General features: G+C 43.2%; 1 protein-coding gene across 4 annotated transcripts in view; it reads left to right on the top strand.

Annotated features, from left to right (window-relative positions):
• The window catches only part of PALD1 (phosphatase domain containing paladin 1), a 433,079-nt gene that overhangs the window by 242,822 nt on the left and 169,711 nt on the right, over positions 1 to 20,546 (top strand). For all 4 annotated transcript variants that reach the window (XM_073585784.1, XM_073585788.1, XM_073585787.1 and 1 more), the window contains 4 exons: positions 14,664 to 14,759; positions 15,313 to 15,447; positions 16,410 to 16,526; positions 19,095 to 19,274. In XM_073585784.1, coding sequence (XP_073441885.1) covers positions 14,664 to 14,759; positions 15,313 to 15,447; positions 16,410 to 16,526; positions 19,095 to 19,274 — 528 coding nt within the window. The remainder of the gene's footprint in view (positions 1 to 14,663; positions 14,760 to 15,312; positions 15,448 to 16,409; positions 16,527 to 19,094; positions 19,275 to 20,546) is intronic.

The raw sequence follows: 20,546 nt of genomic DNA, 5'->3' as shown, positions 1-20,546 counted from the left end.
GATACTGTAATCTGATGGATTAAAAAAAACTACCATCAGATTAAACATTTTGACAGATTGTACTTGTTGTTCGGGTCATCAGTCGTTTTTGCATTTAAATATATGAAATGATAAAACGGATGTTCAACTCTCAGCCTGGTGGACTTGTGTGATGATTGTGCACAACGTGTAACCCAGGTCCCAAGTAAAGGTCTCCTTTCTTGGCATGGTGACCAGGCAGCAGCACTCCTGCCCACTGAGCGCGCCTACACAACTGGAGAGAACAAAGATTATTCTCTCATCATTTTGGCAATTGGCTGCTGCCGTGATGAGAGCACCGTGCTGATAGTGCCGTGATGATGGTGCTGTGGATGCCGTTGTGATGAGGGCACTGTGGCTGCCGTCATGATGATGGCACCGTGGCTGCCGCCGTGATGATGGCGCTGTGGCTGCTGCCATGATTTGCAGTAGCGAGAATCAAAATTCACCGCACTCTCAACTAGATAGTATGCAAAAAAACAACTTGATTTATTACACAAAAATCCAAGCAGACAAAAAGGTGCCACAAGACATAGGATTCAAGGTAACATAATATCACTGTAAGGCTGCTTTCACACATCCGGCTTTTTGAATCCGGCACGATGCGGCGAAAAGTGTGAAAACTGGATCCGGAATTGGATCCGGTTTTGGCACATAGAATTTAATGATCGCCGCATCGTGTCGGAAGGACATGCGGTGCCTCCGCTTTTAGCCGGAAACGGCAAACCTGCGCCGTGCGGCGTCAGAAAAAAAACGTTGCCTACAACGTTTTTTTGCAGCGCCGGAACGGCTTTTTCTACAGCGCATGCACAGACACTGTGAGGCTTAACCCACAAGTGCCCGGCGCGTGCATCTCTCTCTCTCCCCCCCGCATATCGCCGCCTCTCTCGTACCCGGTGTGGCTCCTTTAAATGCTTTCCAAGCCGGATCAGGCACCGCATCTGCATCCGGTGTCACTGCTACAGGCCTGATCCGGCAGTCCGGCTTTCCGCCGCACGCCGCCGGAACAAAAACACCGGATGTGTGAAAGCAGCCTAATACCCAACGTTTCGGCCCTCCTGGGTCTTACTCATGGGGTTACTTGGTTGTATGAGATATGTAGTGTAAGAGAAGGCAGAGACCCTTATCATGGGTTCCCCTGGTGCTTGGGCACAGAGTAACCTCTTCAACAGAAATGGCAGTCCGTCTAAGGATAAGTTTGCATTGGTGGCGTAGCATAGAGCATAGAAGCGGCGCTCCTACGCCTTGCTGGTTGTACTGGCATGCAGGGAGTAATTAAGCGTCCTTTACTCCCTGCATGCCATCACATCCAGCAAGGCGTGGGAGTGCCGCTTCTATGCTGTATGCCACACCACCAATGCAGACTTATCCTTAGACGGACTGCCATTTCTGTTGAAGAGGTTACTCTGTGCCCAAGCACCAGGGGAACCCATGATAAGGGTCTCTGGCTTCTCTTCCACTACATATCTCATACAGCCAAGTAACTCCATGAGTATGACCCAGGAGGGCCGAAACGTTGGGTATTACAGTGATATTATGTTACCTTGAATCCTATGTCTTGTGGCACCTTTTTTATTAACCATTTTTCTGTACATGATATGGTTAAGTGAATAGTATCATTGAAAATTACAACTCATCCCTAAAAAAAAAAATGCCCTTCATACCGCTGTGGCAATGGAAAAATAAAATTAAAAATTTTGTGACTCTTGGAGAAAAGTGAAGAAGGAAAAAAAAAAAAGCAAAACGTGGAAAAAAAAGAAGTTAATTACCTAGAGTATATTTTATCATTGTATTGAGCATTGCGCCACCTAGTGTCCCTTATGGTTTTATACAAAATGGTTCACATTTTACCATGCATAAGCATTCGTATTAGTTTATATCATATTGGCCTGAAGAAAGGGGACTGCTTTTATAAAGCGATTTTATTCTTTATTTTTCAGAAACCTTGAAATCACGATATTTGATTATCTTAAATAGCTTAGTCCGTTTTGGGTCAGCATTTTAAAGAAAATACTAATAACTAATAGTCTCCATTATGTCACTCAGTATTCCATCCTCAACGGTTTAAACAAAATAAAATATTGTCACCAATATTAGGCCTTTTAGTCGGCATCTTTGGCCAAATTCTTAAGAGTTGTCTGTCAAAAGACAAAGTATGCAGTCGTCTTTAGTCACTCTGATTCTCATGTATTCATTGACGACCACCCACAGGAGAGTACTGGGGAATCGGGAAGTATGCACATCACAGTTTGTCACGATTTGTCAGTTTACAGTCACGTAGTCACTGCAACCTCTTCTTTTTAGACCAGAAAACCCATTTAAGAATGTTGATTGGTTACCTGTTTTGGGAAAGCTGGGTGACCACCACTGTTAAGCCCCCTTTACATTTAGCGATGCACCAGCGATCCCGACAATGATACAACCCGGTCAGGATCGCTGGTGCATCGCTAAATGGTCGCTAGTGAGCTGCCAAACAGGCAGATCTCACAGCGATGCAGCGACGCAGCAGCGGTCGTTACTTACCTTTCAGACGCGGCGATGATGACGTCCTCCCGCCCGCGTCCACGCGTCGCTCGTCGGCACCAGCAGGAAGCCGCCGACGAGAAATGGATGTGAAAGATCTCGCGCGATCAGCGATAGCCAGCGGGTGAGTCGGTCGGAGGTAAGTATCACATGTAGCGATATCGCTAGCAATATCGCTGCTGCGTCACAAAATCAGTGACGCTTTAGCGATATTACTAGCGATATCACTATGTGTAAAACCCCCTTAAGACTCTCACCAGGGTTGCTGTTGTCATCACTGCAATCTAGGCAGTGTAAAGGGGGTTTTACACATAGCGATATCGCTAGCAATATCGCTAAAGCGTGACCGATTTTGTGACGCAGCAGCGATATTGCTAGCGATATCGCCATGTGTGATACTTACCTCCGACCGGCTCCCCCGCTGTCTGTCGCTGATCGGCCGGGTCCATTTCTCGTCGGCCGCTTCCTGCTGGCGCCGACGAGCGACGCATGCGGGAGGTCGTCAGCATCGCTGCGTGTGAAAGGTAAGTAACGACCGCTGCTGCGTCGCTAGTGAGATATGCCTGTTTGGCAGCTCACTAGCGACCATTTAGCGATGCACCAGCGATCCTGACCGGGTCATATCGTAGTCGGATCGCTAGTTCATCGTTAAATGTAAAGGGGCCTTAAGGGTCCCATTTCACTTAGTGACGCACCAGCAATCCCGACAATACGACCTGGTAAGGATCGCTGGTGCGTCGCTAAATGGTCGCTAGTAAGCTGCCAAACAGGCAGATCTCTTCAGCGACGCAGCAACCATCCAGCGATCTGTATAACGACCTCGGCGGTTGTTGGTACCTTGTCACACAGCAGCTTTTCTGACGATTCCCACCTGCATCCCTGAGTTCTGCGTCGCCAATTAGGTTGCTCATTGGGGTCAAACACAGCGATGCGCGCTGGCCAGCGGGACACCGACGACGAAAAAATGGCCCAGGACATTAGAGCACAATCATCGATATCCAGCGGGGGGGCGGTCGCCACTGCGTGTCACATGTAGCGAGATTGCTGGCGAGGTCGCTGTTGCGTCACAAAATCGGGGGGACGCTTCAGCGATCTCGCTATGGGAGACGGGGGGCTTAAGGCCTCATTCAGACCTCCAATTTTCTCACGTACAAGGAAAATGGACCAATGACTTTGGGTCACACTTTGATCCAAGTGTCATGAGTTTTTTCCGCTCATGGAGAAGAAAAGTTTTTTCCACCTTCTCCTTTGTGACAGTCTGTGAAAATCAGACCACACTTGTATGTCATCTGTGTGCTGACCCATAAACTTGTGATGCTGACCCCTGGATCAAGGAGAAAATCTCACATGTAAACAACCCCATAGACTATCATAGGCATGAGTGCTATCCGTGAAAAACAAAGATGGCACTCAATCGAGTAAAGCTGACGTCTGAATGAGCTCTTATATATACTATCAGAAAGATGACCGTATGATGGATCCACAAATTAAATAGATTTGCATTGGATCCATAATGAACCTCATCTTTTCCATATTTTTCAGCCAGAAGAGAACATAGTGCTTCTAAGAAGCATCGTATGTCTCCATGTGGTCCATAAGACACCTGTAAAGAATCCGTGTGCTGCAGTAACAAGGATCTGTACATTTAACAATGATGTGTGCCTGACCCTGACCCTGCATGTTACACAGGGGAGATGGTACCACTGGACCATTTGTAGTTTGGCTTTAATGGTCTCTTATTAACGTAATTGTAAATCTCTTGTCCACTTAGCAATGTGGAAAACAATCTGTGAAAATCCCAGTTTAGATCCCTGTTGAGCTTATCAATAATTGGCATTATACAAATCCGTAATTACCCAATGTCATCTATGCGACTAATGCTAATTAGGTTTTCTTCTGCAGCAAGGTGTTTATATAATCTAGTAAAGTCCATCATTGATGTTATTTGTAAGCCCTGATTAAAGGCGAGATCACTTTGTTTTAATTCAGCTGATAACAAGTGAGGACAAAACTGAGGGTATAGTTCTTTAGATGACTTTATCTCTGCACTACTGTGTATTGTCCAGGTCTTGGAAAAAGAAATTTTCGTTAAAATTTTCATATTATATTGCACTGCGCACAGAATATTTCCGATCTCCCATGGGGGTCACAGTCTAGTTTTCCGATCTGAGTCGCTTACGCGAAGGCCAATTAATAGAGGGAAGTCCAATATGGAGACAGAAACACAAAGTAAAGGGGTGCTACTACACCTCAGTGCCACCCGGAACTCCAATGTAAGCAACCATTATTAAAGACTCCATACGAGGGGCTGCTGATAAGTCTTTGGCTTAACCCAGAAAGAAACGAGATAGGAAGATGAAACTTTACATTTATTCCACGTATTCTCCACTGATGTCAACACACTTCGTTCATCGGTATTGTAAGTTCTGTAAGCCTTTCAAAAAGGAGTTTGGTTGTGCCTCAAACCAGGCTTCCGTAACAGCCATGGCACCAGAAATGGTGTGAAATTTGGTACCCTTGAGGTGTTTCTTCAGGTTTCGAAACAGATGATAGTCGGAGGAAGCTAGATCTGGCGAATAAGGTGGGTGGTCAACCAGCTGGAAGCCCAGCTCTGCCAGTTTTGCCTTGGTCGCTTGTGCAGTGAGAGCGGAAGTGTTGTCTTGCAGGAACAAAATTCCTTTGGACAGCTTGGCAACCCAGTTCCTAACTGTAAAATATGAAGGCCATTGATCCCCCAGTGTCTGCGACATATCACCATGAATATCCTTTGCAGAAACAAGAATTTTACCACTCCTGTGCTCTCATTTGCTGTGAATATCGCATTAGACTCCGCCATTTTGTTTTCCCGTGTGCGTAGAACACTGTTGCCATAAGCTAAAAACACTAAATTTTGAAAACATATATTAGGGTAGCTTCACATTAGCGTTTACGGCCGCAGCGTCGGGCTGCGCACGGCCGCCTCTAAGCTCCGCCTACGGGCACATGACGCTGCATGCGTCCCCCATCTTTAGCACTGGGGATGCAGGCCGAGCGCAGTTATGCGTTTGGCGGCGCATGTGTCCTTTTGACGCTGCGCCGACCGCACCAAATTGCTACATGTTGCGTTTGGCGCTAGTCGGCGCAGCATCAAAAGGACGCACGCGCTGCCAAACGCATACCTGCGCTTGGCCTGCATCCCCAGTGCTAAAGATAGGGGACGCAGGACGCATGCAGCGTCATGCACCCGTAGGCGGAGCTACTGGCGGGGAGGCGCGGCAGGGGGCGGGGCTTAGCGGCAGCCGTGCGCAGCCCAACGCTGCAGCCGTAAATGCTAATGTGAATCTACCCTTAGACACATTAGGCTTTCGTGTGACGTAACACTTGTTACCATAGAAACAAAAAAATCACAAAGCCAAAGGCTTATCAGCAGCCCCTTGTATACATTATGGCCCTTTTAGATTGATCATCTGAGAAATTAAAGGGGTTGTCTAGTTTATTTAAAGGACATAAGCTTCCTTATCTATTGTATGGCATAGCCACTGAATATCAAGGACCTTCCTCTGTGTTAAGAACAGGGCCTCCTTTCATGCCTCTGTTGAGGTTGAGGTGGCCACCCTTTCGCCATTCATTTTTATGGGAGTGTAAAGGGGTTGGTTTAATAATGTTCATTGCTTTATTTATATCTGTTTGTTTATTGAGTATTGCTACATGTTTTATGTACAACCTAATTCATGTTATGGTACTGCTACCCCTTTTGGGTATTACCATTACTGTGTTGTCATGTTCTTCACTGTATATAATGTAATATTTACTATGGCTCATGTACAGTTTAGGGAAAGTGAAGTGCACCCTTTGAACATTAGTGGGGGGGCACCTTAGTATTATAGTTCTCATAGCTAAGGGTAAGTGTAGATTCTTTGTGGGCCATTAGATGGGGGCATACTAGTGTGCACGGTTAGAATAGGTTATAGGAAGTGTATAGGGGGTTAAAGTAGGAGGGGCTGCCTGGTGGTAAGACAGGAGTTTTAGGAAGTTAAGTCAGATGGGGCCAGGGTGCCCAAAGTGTCCACATGGGCTATACACCCAGGACGGCTCTGCAGCCACGGAATATTAAATAGCTGCAGCCCACATTATTCTCCTGTACTGGCCCACTGCAATAATGCCCAGTGGCTGTGGATAAAGATGTGGCGACTCATAGCCTGGGCGGACGCCTTTAGGGCGGGAGTCGGTTGGAGTGAGGAACTGAAGGAAGTTGGAGCTTCGACGGGAATGGATGCTTTACCAGAGGCAACCAAACCGGGTGGCTGTTAATTTCGAGTCTGGGGTGAAACGGGCAGAAGGAATTGTCATCATGGTGAGGTTAGGCCAGGAAGGAACTGGGGAGCAGTCTAAGATGGTCAGGTCTGGACGTGTGCCGCACAGAAGCATCAGCAAAGCAGGGAAAGATGAGGAAACAAGTGAATTCCATGATGTGCCAACTGTGGATGTAACATGTGAAGTACTAAGTAAAGAGAATGTTCAAGTATTCCTGGACTGTGTCTCCATTACTGGGGATCGCCTGGAAGAGGGGCCGTCGTTGCCTGGAAAGTGCTCAGGGGGACCTGAGCCTGGAGATGCAGGTACGCTGAGGAGTGGGATATAGTTTTCTGTGAGGGAAGGTCGGGCACAGATGCTTCAGTTTCTTTGGTCACGACTACAGTCCTGGCCACCCCTTACAGGAGTTCTGAACCTTGGCAAGCATGCCTGCCCTACTATATTTTTGTTTTTATTTTCATACAAATGAATACAGATTCACGGTACATATTTTGGCAAAAGCATGAGATGCTGTCCTGTTTTTAAGCCAGTTTCAGGTGGTGGATACACTTATAAATGTGCGAGATGGGACACTCACTTTACAAATTCGCACTAGCAAGTTTTCAGAAGGTAAGTATACTGCAAAGTTATATGTTTCTTGCTGTATTTTTTGGACTATATGATGAACTTTTTAACAAGTAAAAATCATCCTAAAATGTGCCTGTTAGACTACAGATGGGAATACAGCAGTGACAGCTTGTTTAATAATTGTCCCAAGTGCTTCTTGACCATGTTGCCCAATCTTTGCAGTCACGCTTTTCATAGCCACCTTGTCCAGCTGCTCTGATCTGTGCTCAGTGCCTGCCTTCGCCCTGTGACTGGTCTGGGTCGATAGATCAGTTCCATTGTTATGGAGTCCTCTGACAATTGTCAGTGGTATTAAATCAACCCAGACACTGAGCAGTACTATTGCTATGGATGCTCAATCAACCCAGACAGACACGGAGCAGTCAGAATGAAGAACAGTTATCACAAGGAGGAGGCAAATATTAAATGGGTTCTCCACTATTATACTTGTGCCCTAGAGCAGCCTTCCTCCGATCTCTGTGTTCCCCGATAGTCATGTAGCAAAAATAGTCATGTGGCCACTGCAGTATTCACTATTCTGTCAGAATGAATGTCACTTGGACAGAATAGGGAAGACTGCAGCTGATCAGCGCCCCCTGATGAGTTTCATGTGGCACATTGTTTGTCATGTGAATGCTGGAGAACAAAGCACTGAGATTGTAGGAACGGCGCCGGTCCAGTAAAAGTAAGTATACATTTTTTTTTCATTTTATGCTGCACAGTGGAACTACTACTAGTAAGGCAACACATTAAAGTAATCTGGTTTAGAAGACAGAGTACTGAGTAGTCAAGACACAGCTTTCATTCCGTACAATGCAGGCTTTACATGGGTCCCTGTCCCAGGTAGATCTGTGCAGTTTAGGTGATGGGATGACTGATTGATTGTATTGTGAGCTATAAGACAATAGTCCACTAATGTGTTTTATGTTTTGATAAACCCCTTCCCTCTACAAATGCCTGTAATTACTGCTGGACCATAGGCAGGGAGAATCTGAGCCTAGCTGCATGATGTGCCATGTATATGGTATGTCTCTATGAAACGCTTCAATGTTTCAGGGAGAACAGGTTGACAAACAGGCCAATGACTATAGATGTGACTAGTGCAATGACTGTGTGTGCATAGGAAAAGATATGTCAATCACTTGGATTGGTGCTGGGAGAAGCTGACCACGGGACACACCATATGTGCACTGTTGTGCAGGTAATCACTGAGACAAGCAGCCAATGGTTCGGACAGCGTAAGTCCAATCACAGGTTCCCTTTAAAATCACCAAATCTTGCCAATGCGTACACAGGGCAGTCAGTGCACAGCCCTCAATCCTATAGTTCGCTGCCTGCTGTTCTTGTGTACTCTAAAGTCTCTTCTGTAATTATTATTTATTTATATATATAGCACCATTGATTCCATGGTGCTGTACATGAGAAGGGGGGTTACATACAAATTACAGTAACACTTACAGTAAACAAAGGAACAATGACAAACTGATACAGAGGGAAGAGGACCTGCCGTTGCGGGCTTGCATTCTACAGGATGGTGGGGAGACAGTAGATTGGGGGGTTGCAGCAGCTCTAGTGTTGGTGAGGAGGTAGCTCCCGGTAGTGGTGAGGAGGCAGCGGGGATCATTGCAGGCTGTAAGCTTTCCTGAAGAGGTGGGTTTTCAGGTTCCGTCTGAAGGATCTGAATGTGATTGATAGTCGGACATGTTGAGACACAGAATTCCAGAGGATGGGGGATATTCGGGAGAAGTCTTTGAGGCGATTAGGTGAGGAGAGGAGGAGGTCTTGGGAGGACCGGAGATTACATGAGGGAAGATATTCAGAGATTAGTTCAGAGATATATGGAGGAGACAGGTTATGGATGGCTTTGTAGGTCAGTATTAGTAATTTGAACTGGATACGCTGAGGGAATGGGAGCCAGTGAAGAGACTTGCAGAGGGGAGAAGCAGAGGAGTAGCGAGGAGAAGATGAATTAGTCGGGCAGCAGAGTTGAGGATGGACTGGAGAGGTGCGAGAGTGTTAGCAGGGAGGCCACAGAAAAGGATTTTGAAGTTGTTGAGTTCTGTAATAACAAGTACATGTAAAAAGCCAGTGATGGCCAGGGTTTGCTTTCATACTGGGCATCACTGTTCTCAAGATATTAAGTTGCTTTAATTGGTTAGACAGCATAAAAATAAGCAAGATTGTTATTGACTTGCTTTATCTATCCGCTGTTGTTCTCCTGCAGTGATTTTATTTTTATAGCATATGGCTTGTTTCCATTGGGCACTGCCTCCGAACACCGGCTGAGAGCTCTGGACTAGTTCTGCTCCAAGAGAGGGGTTAATTTTTAACATCCCAGTCATCCTCTCCTGTCCATTTATTTTCTACACAGCAGTTATCTGCTCATCTTCTTCCTCTTTTCCTTAATATTCTGAAGAGATGCATTTATACATCACCAGCAGCTTCCACAGTGGTCTCCTTAACAAGGCTGCCTGCTTTCCCTTTCCTGGGCGGTGTGCTCCAGTTATCGCTGTGTGTGAATACAGGGATGAAAGTGCAGACTCTGACCAAACCACTGATGGCTGAATGTGTTACAGCAGAACTTGTGCTGAGCTTAATACTACAATTCTGCTATTCACCATGGCTCAAGGAGGAGAGCCCACCTGCCAGAAACCAAGAAGTGAGAACACTGTAAGGAGACCGTATTGCTCGGAACTGCTCTAGAGACAACTTGAGAATATCTCTTTAGCTGCAGTGTAACCTCTCAGCATTGACTACTGTGCATTTCACTAGCCCCACTTCTGTTGCCCAGCAGAATTACTGTCAATAGCCTGTCAATGGGAGCAATGCTGAATGGAGCAGAGAAGATAATGGGGAGGCCACATGCTCCAATCCCTTTGCTTCTCCCAGTAGCTGATCTAGCCATCCGGTATTACCAATTATAACCAGTGCTAGGTGGCACTTTATTCCATCACTTATAAATCTGCTCTATTAACCTCTTCGCGACCGCCCACAGTAGATAAACGTTGGCGCTTGCTGGGCTTTGTGCAGCGCCGACGTATATCTACTGTCGGCGGTTTTGTGCCCCCCGGGACCCCCTCATACCTTATAACGCGGGGATCCCGGTGCACAATGCATGCTGGGACCCCCGACGTCATCGAGACCTGATTGGTTCAGGTCCTGATGACGTCGCGTCACAGCAGCCAGTGAGAGAGCTCGCTGGGAAAGCTGCTTGTTTCCGGCGATCTCCCTCATTATAACGCGACTTCTCCTCTGAGCTCATGCTGACAGATGAGCAGAGGTGAAGCAGCGTTACAGTGTGACTAGATCGCTGCCTGGCACAGCTGATCGCTGCCTGGCATAGCTGTGTCAGGCAGCGATCTTGTCACACAGTAACGCTGCTTCTCCTCTGATCATCTGTCAGTGTGAGATCAGAGGAGAAGTGGCGTTACTATGTGCCGGGCAGCGATCTTGTCACATAGTAACGCTGCTTCTCCTCTGATCATCTGCCAGTGTGAGATCAGAGGAGAAGTGGCGTTACTATGAGTCAAAAATACAAAAAATAAAAAACACAAAAATAAAAAAAAAAGTAAAGAAAAAAAAAAGCAGGTAGGCAGGCTAGGGTTAGGGCTAGGGTTAGGGCTAGGGTTAGGGCTAGGGCTAGGGTTAGGGCTAGGGTTAGGGCTAGGGCTAGGGTTAGGGCTAGGGTTAGGGCTAGGGTTAGGGCTAGGGTTAGGGCTAGGGCTAGGGCTAGGGTTAGGGTTAGGGCTAGGGTTAGGGGTGTGTTGGGGTTAAGGTTGGAATTCGAATTGGGGGTTTCCACTGTTTAGGTACATCAGGGGCTCTGTAAATGCAATATGACGCCCGCAGACCATTCCATCAAAGTCTGCATTCCAGAACGTCACTACTTCCCTTCCGAGCCCCACCGTGTGCCCAAACAGTGGTCCCCCCCCACATGTGGGGTACCAGCGTACTCAGGACAAATTGGACAACAACTCTTAGGGTCCAATTTCTCCTGTTACCCTTGTGAAAATAAAAATTGGGAGCTAAAAGATCATTTTTGTGGAAAAAAATGATTTTTTTATTTTCACGGCTCTACATTATAAACTTTAGTGAAACACTTGGGGGTTCAAAGTGCTCACCACACATCTTGATAAGTTCCTTGGGGGGTCTAGTTTCCAAAAAGGGGTCACTTGTGGAGGATTTCCACTGTTTAGGCACATCAGGGGCTCTGCAAACGCGACATGACACCCGCAGACCATTCCATCAAAGTCTGCATTCCAAAACGTCACTACTTCCCTTCCGATCCCCACCGTGTGCCCAAACAGTAGTTTTCTTCCACATATGGGGTACCAGTGTACTCAGGACAAATTGGACAACAACTTTTGGGGTCCAATTTCTCCTGTTACCCTTGTGAAAATAAAAAATTGAGGGCTAAAAGATCATGTTTGTGGAACAAAAATGATTTTTTATTTTCATGGCTCTACGTTATAAACTTCTGTGAAGCACTTGGGGGTTCAAAGTGCTCACCACACATCTAGATAAGTTCTTTAAGGGGTCTAGTTTCCAAAATGGGGTCACTTGTGGGGGTTTCCACTGTTTAGGCACATTAGGGGCTCTCCAAATGCGACATGGCGTCCTATCTCAATTCCAGCCAATTCTGCATTGAAAAAGTCAAACGGCACTCCTTCCTTTCTGAGCTCTGCCGTGTGCTCAAACAGTGGTTTAGCCCCACATACGGGGTATCGGCGTATTTGGGAGAAATTGCACAAAAAATTTTGTGGTTCATTTTCTGTTTTTACACTTGTGAAAATAAAAAAAATGGTTCTGAAGTAAAATGTTTGTGAAAAAAAGTTACGGTAAATGTTTATTTTTTCCTTCCACATTCCATTCATTCATATGAAGCACCTGAAGGGTTAATAAACTTCTTGAATGTGGTTTTGAGTACATTGAGAGGTGCAGTTTTTAGAATGGTGTCACTTTTGGGTATTTTCTGTCATATTGACCCCCCAAACTCACTTCAAATGTGAGGTGGTCCCTAAAAAAAATGGTGTTGTAAATTTTGTTGTAAAAATGAGAAATCGCTGGTCAACTTTTAACCCTTATAACTTCCAAAAAAAAAAAAATTATGTTTCCAAAATTGTGCAGATGTAAAGTAGACATGTGGGAAATGTTATCTATTAACTATTTTGTGCGATATCACTCTCTGATTTAAGGGCATAAAAATTAAAAGTTTGAAAATTGCAAAATTTTCAAAATTTTTGCCAAATTTCGATTTTTTTAACATATAAGCGCAGTTCATATCTAAGAAATTTTACCACTATCCTGAAGTACAATATGTCATTAGAAAACTTTGTCAGAATCAGCAGGATCCGTTGAAGCGTTCTAGAGTTATGGCCTCATAAAGTGACACTGGTCAGAATTGAAAAAATTGGCCTGGTCACGAAGGCAAAAACAGGCTCAGGCGCGAAAGGGTTAACATGGAAGCTGTTTTCTTTTTCACTGCAGATTGTAATATTATAATAGTCATATATAAAAAAGATTAACCCTAACCACTTGGCCAGTTAGTGACATTCACCTGTCCACGTTATTTTTCCACTAGGAAAATTTTAATTATTATCATTAAATAATTTGTAACTATTTTCTGTGGGGCAAAACCTGAGTGTGTCCTATAGTTGGGGAAGTTTTGCCGTCTGATTTATAATCCGGTAAACCTTTTTATTTTAGTTTTTAATAACCAGACAACCAATTTGGTGCAGATATTGCCCCAGCCTGGATGAACTTAGGACCCCAGTGTTTGTATAGAAGACGTGCCGACCACAGAACCACACAACCACACTTTAAAGTGGCAAAATTAGAACAAAAATTGCATGTGTTTGGAAAGGGCAGAATCCTTGAGAATCTGAACCCTGGCTGAACGCTGCAGCCGCTGTCCTGTCTGCTGCCCGGGTTATTTTAAAACTAATTGTTAGTATGCATTGGGAGATGTTTTTCTAGAAGTGTTAGCAACGAAGTCCTTCTCTTCTCTAAGATACTGGGCTTCATCCATAGATGTATCTTCTTCTTAACCTTTTAGTGACCAGTGTAAGTGCAATTCTAGTGCAGCTGGAGGATGAGAACCGCTGGGGATACATTGCATGATGTCGGTGACAGTGGAAAATTACTTTGCCTTGACCATAAATTGAATCTGCATCGCTGTTTATTCACAGCTCACGTTAGTAATAACATTTTGAAACACACAAGATTTACATCAGGAAGGAATGAGACTTTCTAAGCAACAGCGATCTAGCAGACTTCATTCTGAGCCCTTTAGTTATTTTAGCGCTGGCCTGGCATCTGAACAGATTTTGTGATGCTGATATATTAATAATAATAATAATAATAATAATAATAATAATAATAATAATAATAATCTTTATATAGCGCTAACATATTCCGCAGCGCTTTACAGTTTGCACACATTTTCATCACTGTCCCCGATGGGGCTCACAATCTAAATTCCCTATCAGTATGTCTTTGGAGTGTGGGAGGAAACCGGAGTGCCCGGAGGAAACCCACGCAAACACGGGGAGAACATACAAACTCCTTGCAGATGTTGTCCTTGGTGGGATTCGAACCCAGGACCCCAGCGCTGCAAGGCTGCAGCGCTAACCACTGAGCCACCGTGCTGCCCATATATATATTATGTATTTATTTGCAGAATTTTTTTAGATTCTGTAATGTCTATAACATTGTGTGTCTGTTTTGTGCTTTGTATAGCACCCACATTTTCTGCAGCGTTTTTTTTGCCTATACACGTGAAGGACGATTTCTAAGAGACCAATGCAGGAAAGACTAGCAGTTTGATTCATGCTACCTTATTTTGGCGTTAAGTATGGTATCTACCATAGTCTTCTGCTCCCGCCATCCTGGTCACCTCTAGCGCTTACTAGGCCTGCAGGGTCCTAATGTAGAGGGCCTAATAAGCAGACAGAAGTGTCCATGGAGGACCGGAGTGGTTGCTGAACTTGGCAACGCAAATAGAATTGCTCATTCCTACAATTCATTCAAGGAGGTTTATAAGTGTAAAAGGAAAGCCGCATGAGGAGCAGAGGTGCAACCAATTTTCTATGCTTTGTACAGTGGTATAGCTATAGAAGTTGACATTCCGAGGCCCATATGCGTTGTGACCTACCATATTGTATGTATTGTACATTAGAATCTTTAAGTTTATATGACGTAATGACTTCCTTCTATTCTTCCAGGGAAATAGTACCAAAGAATATTTTCTCCAAGGAACTCTCAATAGTCTTGAGCGCTACTTTTACCTAATAGCTTTCAACTTCTACCTTCATGAGCAGGTAAGCCAGATAAAGGTACATTTTACATAACTGTATGATGGGCAGCCTCTCACCCATTATGCCAACCTTACATGTAATCCCACAATTTGGCAATTCATCCTTTCTGCTGCCTCTGTTTCACGATGCCTCGCAGCTGTCTCGGCTCTATAAATGTAGACCCCTTTTGCTAGATATTACAGGATTAGAAGTCGGGCTATTTATAATGAAAAACCCATTGGTTCAAGATACCCCAGCCCCGACACGAGCAGGATGTGATACCAGAGATACAGAATTAGGATCGACAGTCTCCTGTTTGCCTTATTTAATTTTAGCAGGAAAAGATTAATTTTATTTTTCAAAATCTTGTACTAATTTAATATGATGTACCCCCCAAAAAAGTTGAAGTTGGCCATAGCATTTAACTAAATATATATTTTTTGTCTTAAACATTATTCTTTTGTAGAAACCGTTTTGTAACCATCTGTTCAATGGTTACTATACAATTTTGTTGTAAGAAATAATTATCCATATTCCACTTAATTGAACACTTAATCTATTCATGTCATCCTTTCAGTATCCCTTGGCTTTTGCACTGAGTTTTAGTAGATGGATGTGTATGCATCCTTGGATTTATAGGCTTCAAGCAACCATGAATTTGTCTGAACTTACTGTATCTGCGGAGCTAATAACCAAAGGAGCACGAGTATTGGTAAGTTCTAATGTGTGGGAGGTTCAATAGTACTGCACTTAGTCCCACCACTTGATTGCCTGATACCGAATTTTGCTTGCACCAATAGTGACTGGCAGGCTACATTTCTGTTGAATCCATGTAGTCATGTAGTCATGTTTTCAGGATTTCCTTTGTATTGCACAGGTGATGCAATTATCACCTGAGCAATGCTAAGGAAATCCTGAAAACATGATCTGTTGGTGGGCCTTGAGGACTGGAGTTGGGGAACCCTGATATAGATGACAAACATCAACATATTGCTAACGATTTGACATCAATAGATTATTTAGATAGCTAAACAGTCATTAAAATACGGAATCCAGTATTTGACTTTCCACCTTACATAGCACAATAATACTGCCGGTCAGTTCCGTGTCACTGAACTGCAGTACTACTGCGTTATTTAAACGAAGAGTCAAACACTGGATCCCCTATAACTGGGAACACCCAATACACCGTGTATGGAGCCATGTTTTTCTTGCTCTGTACACAGTGTACATCCGACAGCAGAAGCTACAAACGGCTAATCATTGGCGGTGCCAGGTGTTAGACTCCATCAATCTGATATTTATGACCTATCTTAGCGAGGGGTCATTGATATGACAGTCTTTGGCTACCTGCTTTAACTTTTCAGTTTCTTTCTACCAAGAACCAAACTATCTAGTTGCCCAGTATTGAACTTGACTGTTGTCCATATGATTATATTTAAGGCAGCTTTCATATGTCCAACATTCATGGTCCGAATGTGAACCTCAAGTCTGGACCAACCATCAATCTCCTTACCCAAACTCATCAACTTCATATATGAGGCTGTGAATTCAGGTCAGGAGACCTGTGGCCGGTCCAGACAACATGATCCATACTTGGACCATGAATGTCAAATTGTGATACCGGCTTCATGTTTACCATTATATCCATGGTGCAAACCTTTTCTGTTGCAGGTATTGGATGAACGGTTTTCACCTGACGTTCTCAGCACTGTGAAGGAAATGAATGTAGCTAATTTTCGAAGGGTGCCCAAGATGGCAATATATGGCACCGCTCAACCAAACTCAAAGGTGCAGTAGGTTTTTTCTGCCATTTGTTTTAACTAGAATCCTATAATTATGTACGGCATGTGTGAGTATAGAACAAAATTATCGTACTTGTTTTACTTCAAGAATTTTTTGAATTTTAGAAATTCAAACGGAAACTGAAATATATTTTTCATATGTAAACATTAGATCATATTTATGGGCCTCATTATCATGAGGAACAGGGGAACATAATGGTTGATGTATTTCATTCATTGCATAAAGGTTTTGGCACTTGTCCACACAATGCTTAGCTTCTATTAACTTAGACTTCACATTTCAGACATAAATTTGTACATCCATTTTAGAAATCTCTCTAAAATGGTTTGGGTTTTTTTTCATACATTTTGGGGGTAAGGAGTCCCATTGCATCTTAATGGCAATGCTCAATGGAGAAAAAAGTATACAAAGGAGATCTGACCCAGAGGAAAGGAAATTTTCTCACAAATAATGGAGGTAGCTTCCTATTAGTCAACAGCCGATTTATTTAGCAACATGACTGGGGATATTGGTAAATTATATATCTGGCTTGGCTAATATCCCTAGTGATGTGGCAAGGTTTGTTAAAGGGTTGGACATTGACTTTTAGGGTAGTTACTTTTAAATATTGTCAATAGTGAGTTTTCTTTCCTCTGAGTTAGAGCCAACTTGCATTCTCTGCCATGTTTTACATATAGCCTACATAATAATTGCTCTCTTACTCTAATGAGCCTTATAGTATAGGTTAAGTGCTCATTGATCCATGTGGGGGGGTGTATTGACTCTACGAAGAGCCTGCAATTCAGGACCATAGGCCCTTTGTGTGCCATTACATATTACCTTCATAATGTTTTCCAGCCATGTTCTGAAATATAAATATATACAAAGTTTTAAGTTTGAAATGCGTTGGAAGTTTCATGTATATTTTTGGATATACCTGGGAATGTTATTTTTAACACTGTTGGCATAAATCTTTGTTTATTGTTGTTTTTTGGAACATGGTTGGAAAACTTCTTACTTCAAATCATCATTTTACCTCATCGGGCAGGCATGGTCTTTTCCGTGCAAATATCATTGAAGACTTGTGGAAAATGAGAAAAAAACAGCACCAAACAACTTAAAACATACCTTTTCAAGCTTTCTCAGTGGACCAGCAGTGTAAGGCTTGCAAAATCCAGGGCGCAACACCAGAAACTATCAGCGTTGTACAAAGTCCAGGCCAAATTTTTTTTTTTACCTTTTATAACGTACCATATTTTCCTATTAGAAGCAAATCTTGTAGTGGCTCTATAGCTGGTCATGTCACAATTTTTTGGTTGTTTGTGTGCCCATAGAATTCAGTGGGTAATAAATTCAGTATGCATGAATATACACGACTAGCAAAAGTGACACGTTCAAAGCCGTAGTGAATGATGAGCTATGGAGCCTGAAAGTCAAAAGTTCTAAACATTGTTTATATTCATACTAGATGGTGGCCCGATTCTATCGCATCGGGTATTCTAGAGTCTCTGTTAAAATAAAAAATAGTTATATACTCACCTTCCAACGGCCCCCGGACTCTTTCTCTCCTCTCCACGCGCCCGGCATCTTCCGGTTCCAGTAATGCTTTGTGCGAAACACCGCTGATGACGTCACGCTCTCGTGAGAGTGACGTCATCTTCAGCCCTTCTCGCTAAGCAGTACTGGAACCGGAAGATGCCGGGCACGTGATGAGAGGAGGGACAGAGAGTCTGGGGGCCGTCGGAAGGTGAGTATATAGCCATTTTTTATTTTAACAGAAACTCTAGAATACCCAATGCGATAGAATCGGGCCACCATCTAGTGTATTATACTCCTGTTACACCTGGAGCTGCTGTCACTGTTCTGCTGTTACCTAATGTATTATACTCCAGTTACACCCAGAGCTGCAGTCACTGTTCTGCTGTTACCTAATGTATTGTACTCCAGTTACACCCAGATTTTCAGTCACTGTTCTGCTGTTACCTAATGTACTCCTGTTACACCCAGAACTGCAGTCTCTGTTCTGCTGTTACCTAATGTATTGTATATGTACAGGACTGTGCCTGTGTAATGAGCGACGCAGCAGTGATGCCTTTAACGGCTGTAATGTGCCTGTACAATAAGCGATGCGGCCGTGTTGCCGCGACGACTAAGCGACTTGCTGATTGGTCGCGGCAGTTAGGCCGTGACCAATCAACGACGCAGGATTTCGGTTACGGACAGACAGACATAAGACAATTTTTTTTATATATATATATATATATATATAAAAAATTGTCTTATGTCTGTCCGTAACCGAAATAAATAAATATATATATATATATATATATATATATATATATATATATATATATATATATATATATATATATATATATATAATATAAAAATATATATATAATATAAAAATATATATATATATAGAGAGAGATCTCAATAATTATTGAATCTCCATTCAGGGTACACACATACCTCCAATATATAGAATTAATATATTGTGGCATTATTCCTATAAGTTTTCTTATCATTTCTTTCTCCACCTTTAAAAGACATCTTCACATTGTGTGTGTACAGGCCTCCAGCTGTGTTCTGAACTACCTGACAGACCCAAAGAGGAAATACTCCAGTATTCTATGGGTGAACCTGCGAGAAGATATTATAATGGAAGGCAATGAACAAATATACACTCCACGAGAGCAGGACAACTTGGATCAACATATTGCTATACCGGTCAATACATCAGAACAGCTTGAGGTGATGGCCTTCAAGAACTGTACATACCACGTGTGCTACTGTTTCGCATTGCAAATACCATATAAACCTCTTTTTTTTCTTTTTCTAATCGTGGGCTGTATTTATGTAAATATCCTTTTAGTTTTAGATTGGAAAATCGGTTTCCATTATAAATGATACTGATATGTCTTTACTGAACACGTCTCGGGATGAGTTTTAAGCAAGCATAAGAAAGTTGCATACATCCAATGGATGCCCGCCATTAGATTTGTACATTATGGTCGAAACAGATGCATGCCATCCTTCACCCATATGTTCCCATGTTTATTAAAAAAAAAAAAAAGATAATATATTCATGATTTTATGGAATGGATGCACTTACACTGAGCTGCATTGAAGTCTCTTAAAGTGAACTTGGCAGCTGAGATAGGCTGCCCATTACCTGCACAGCATGTATCAGGCACTGATTGTATGATCTCAGCCCAGGAATGATTGACACTGAAATACTGCGGCATTTCAGGGAAAAACATACTTTTCATTGCAGACAGGGACCGAGACCGGGCAATAGATGAGTCGGATGGGCAGGACCTGCAACCTCTCTCTGCCCGCTGCCTTAGATTGACAGGTCTTTCCCTACATGCATGTGTAGGTGTGTCCATCCAGGGCAGCGAATGGGGAGACTGGTTCCCTTTAAAAACACTTAAAAATAATATGAATCCATGATGTAATGTCTAAAAAATTAATAGAATAAGGAAGGAGTGATTTAGGTATAAATGTGACTAGCAGATTTGAAGGCAATAACTAATAGAGTAGATAATACCATATAAAATTCTGCGTCTTCACAGATGATATAATGTTTTCTATACACCCCATATAGAGCGTTTGCGCTTTTCCATTAGTTATTTGTATGAGCATAAAGTTTAGTCTATAGGTTATAAGTAGTGTATTCAGCATGCTAGAGACATGGCTGGGGGTATGCCATAGACACTTGCATATAGTTGTTTGTAAGCAATAGTTTATCATTTTAAGGATTCTTCTTTACTAGCAAAATTAGGATTTAAAGTATTAAACTTCCCTCCTGGTTTGCGAATGCAGTGTGTGAAAATCACCCTGTCTCTCTAGAATCTGTGGATTATTATTCACAGACTACCATTCCCCATTTTCAATGTGCTTCAGCATCCGTGCAGTGTACACACAATCTAATTTTGGGCTTTCTCTGTCCCGATGTCAGTGAGGTGTGCCCCCCACTAGAAAACCCAAGGATTTGCATTTATGTGTGGTAAATTAGTCTAA

Source organism: Dendrobates tinctorius, unplaced genomic scaffold (assembly GCF_039654945.1).
Source record: "Dendrobates tinctorius isolate UK_male_01 unplaced genomic scaffold, ASM3965494v1 ptg000089l, whole genome shotgun sequence".
Lineage (NCBI taxonomy): Eukaryota > Metazoa > Chordata > Amphibia > Anura > Dendrobatidae > Dendrobates > Dendrobates tinctorius.
The sequence above is the reverse complement of the archived record's forward strand: the minus strand, read 5'-3'. Positions and strand labels throughout refer to the sequence as shown.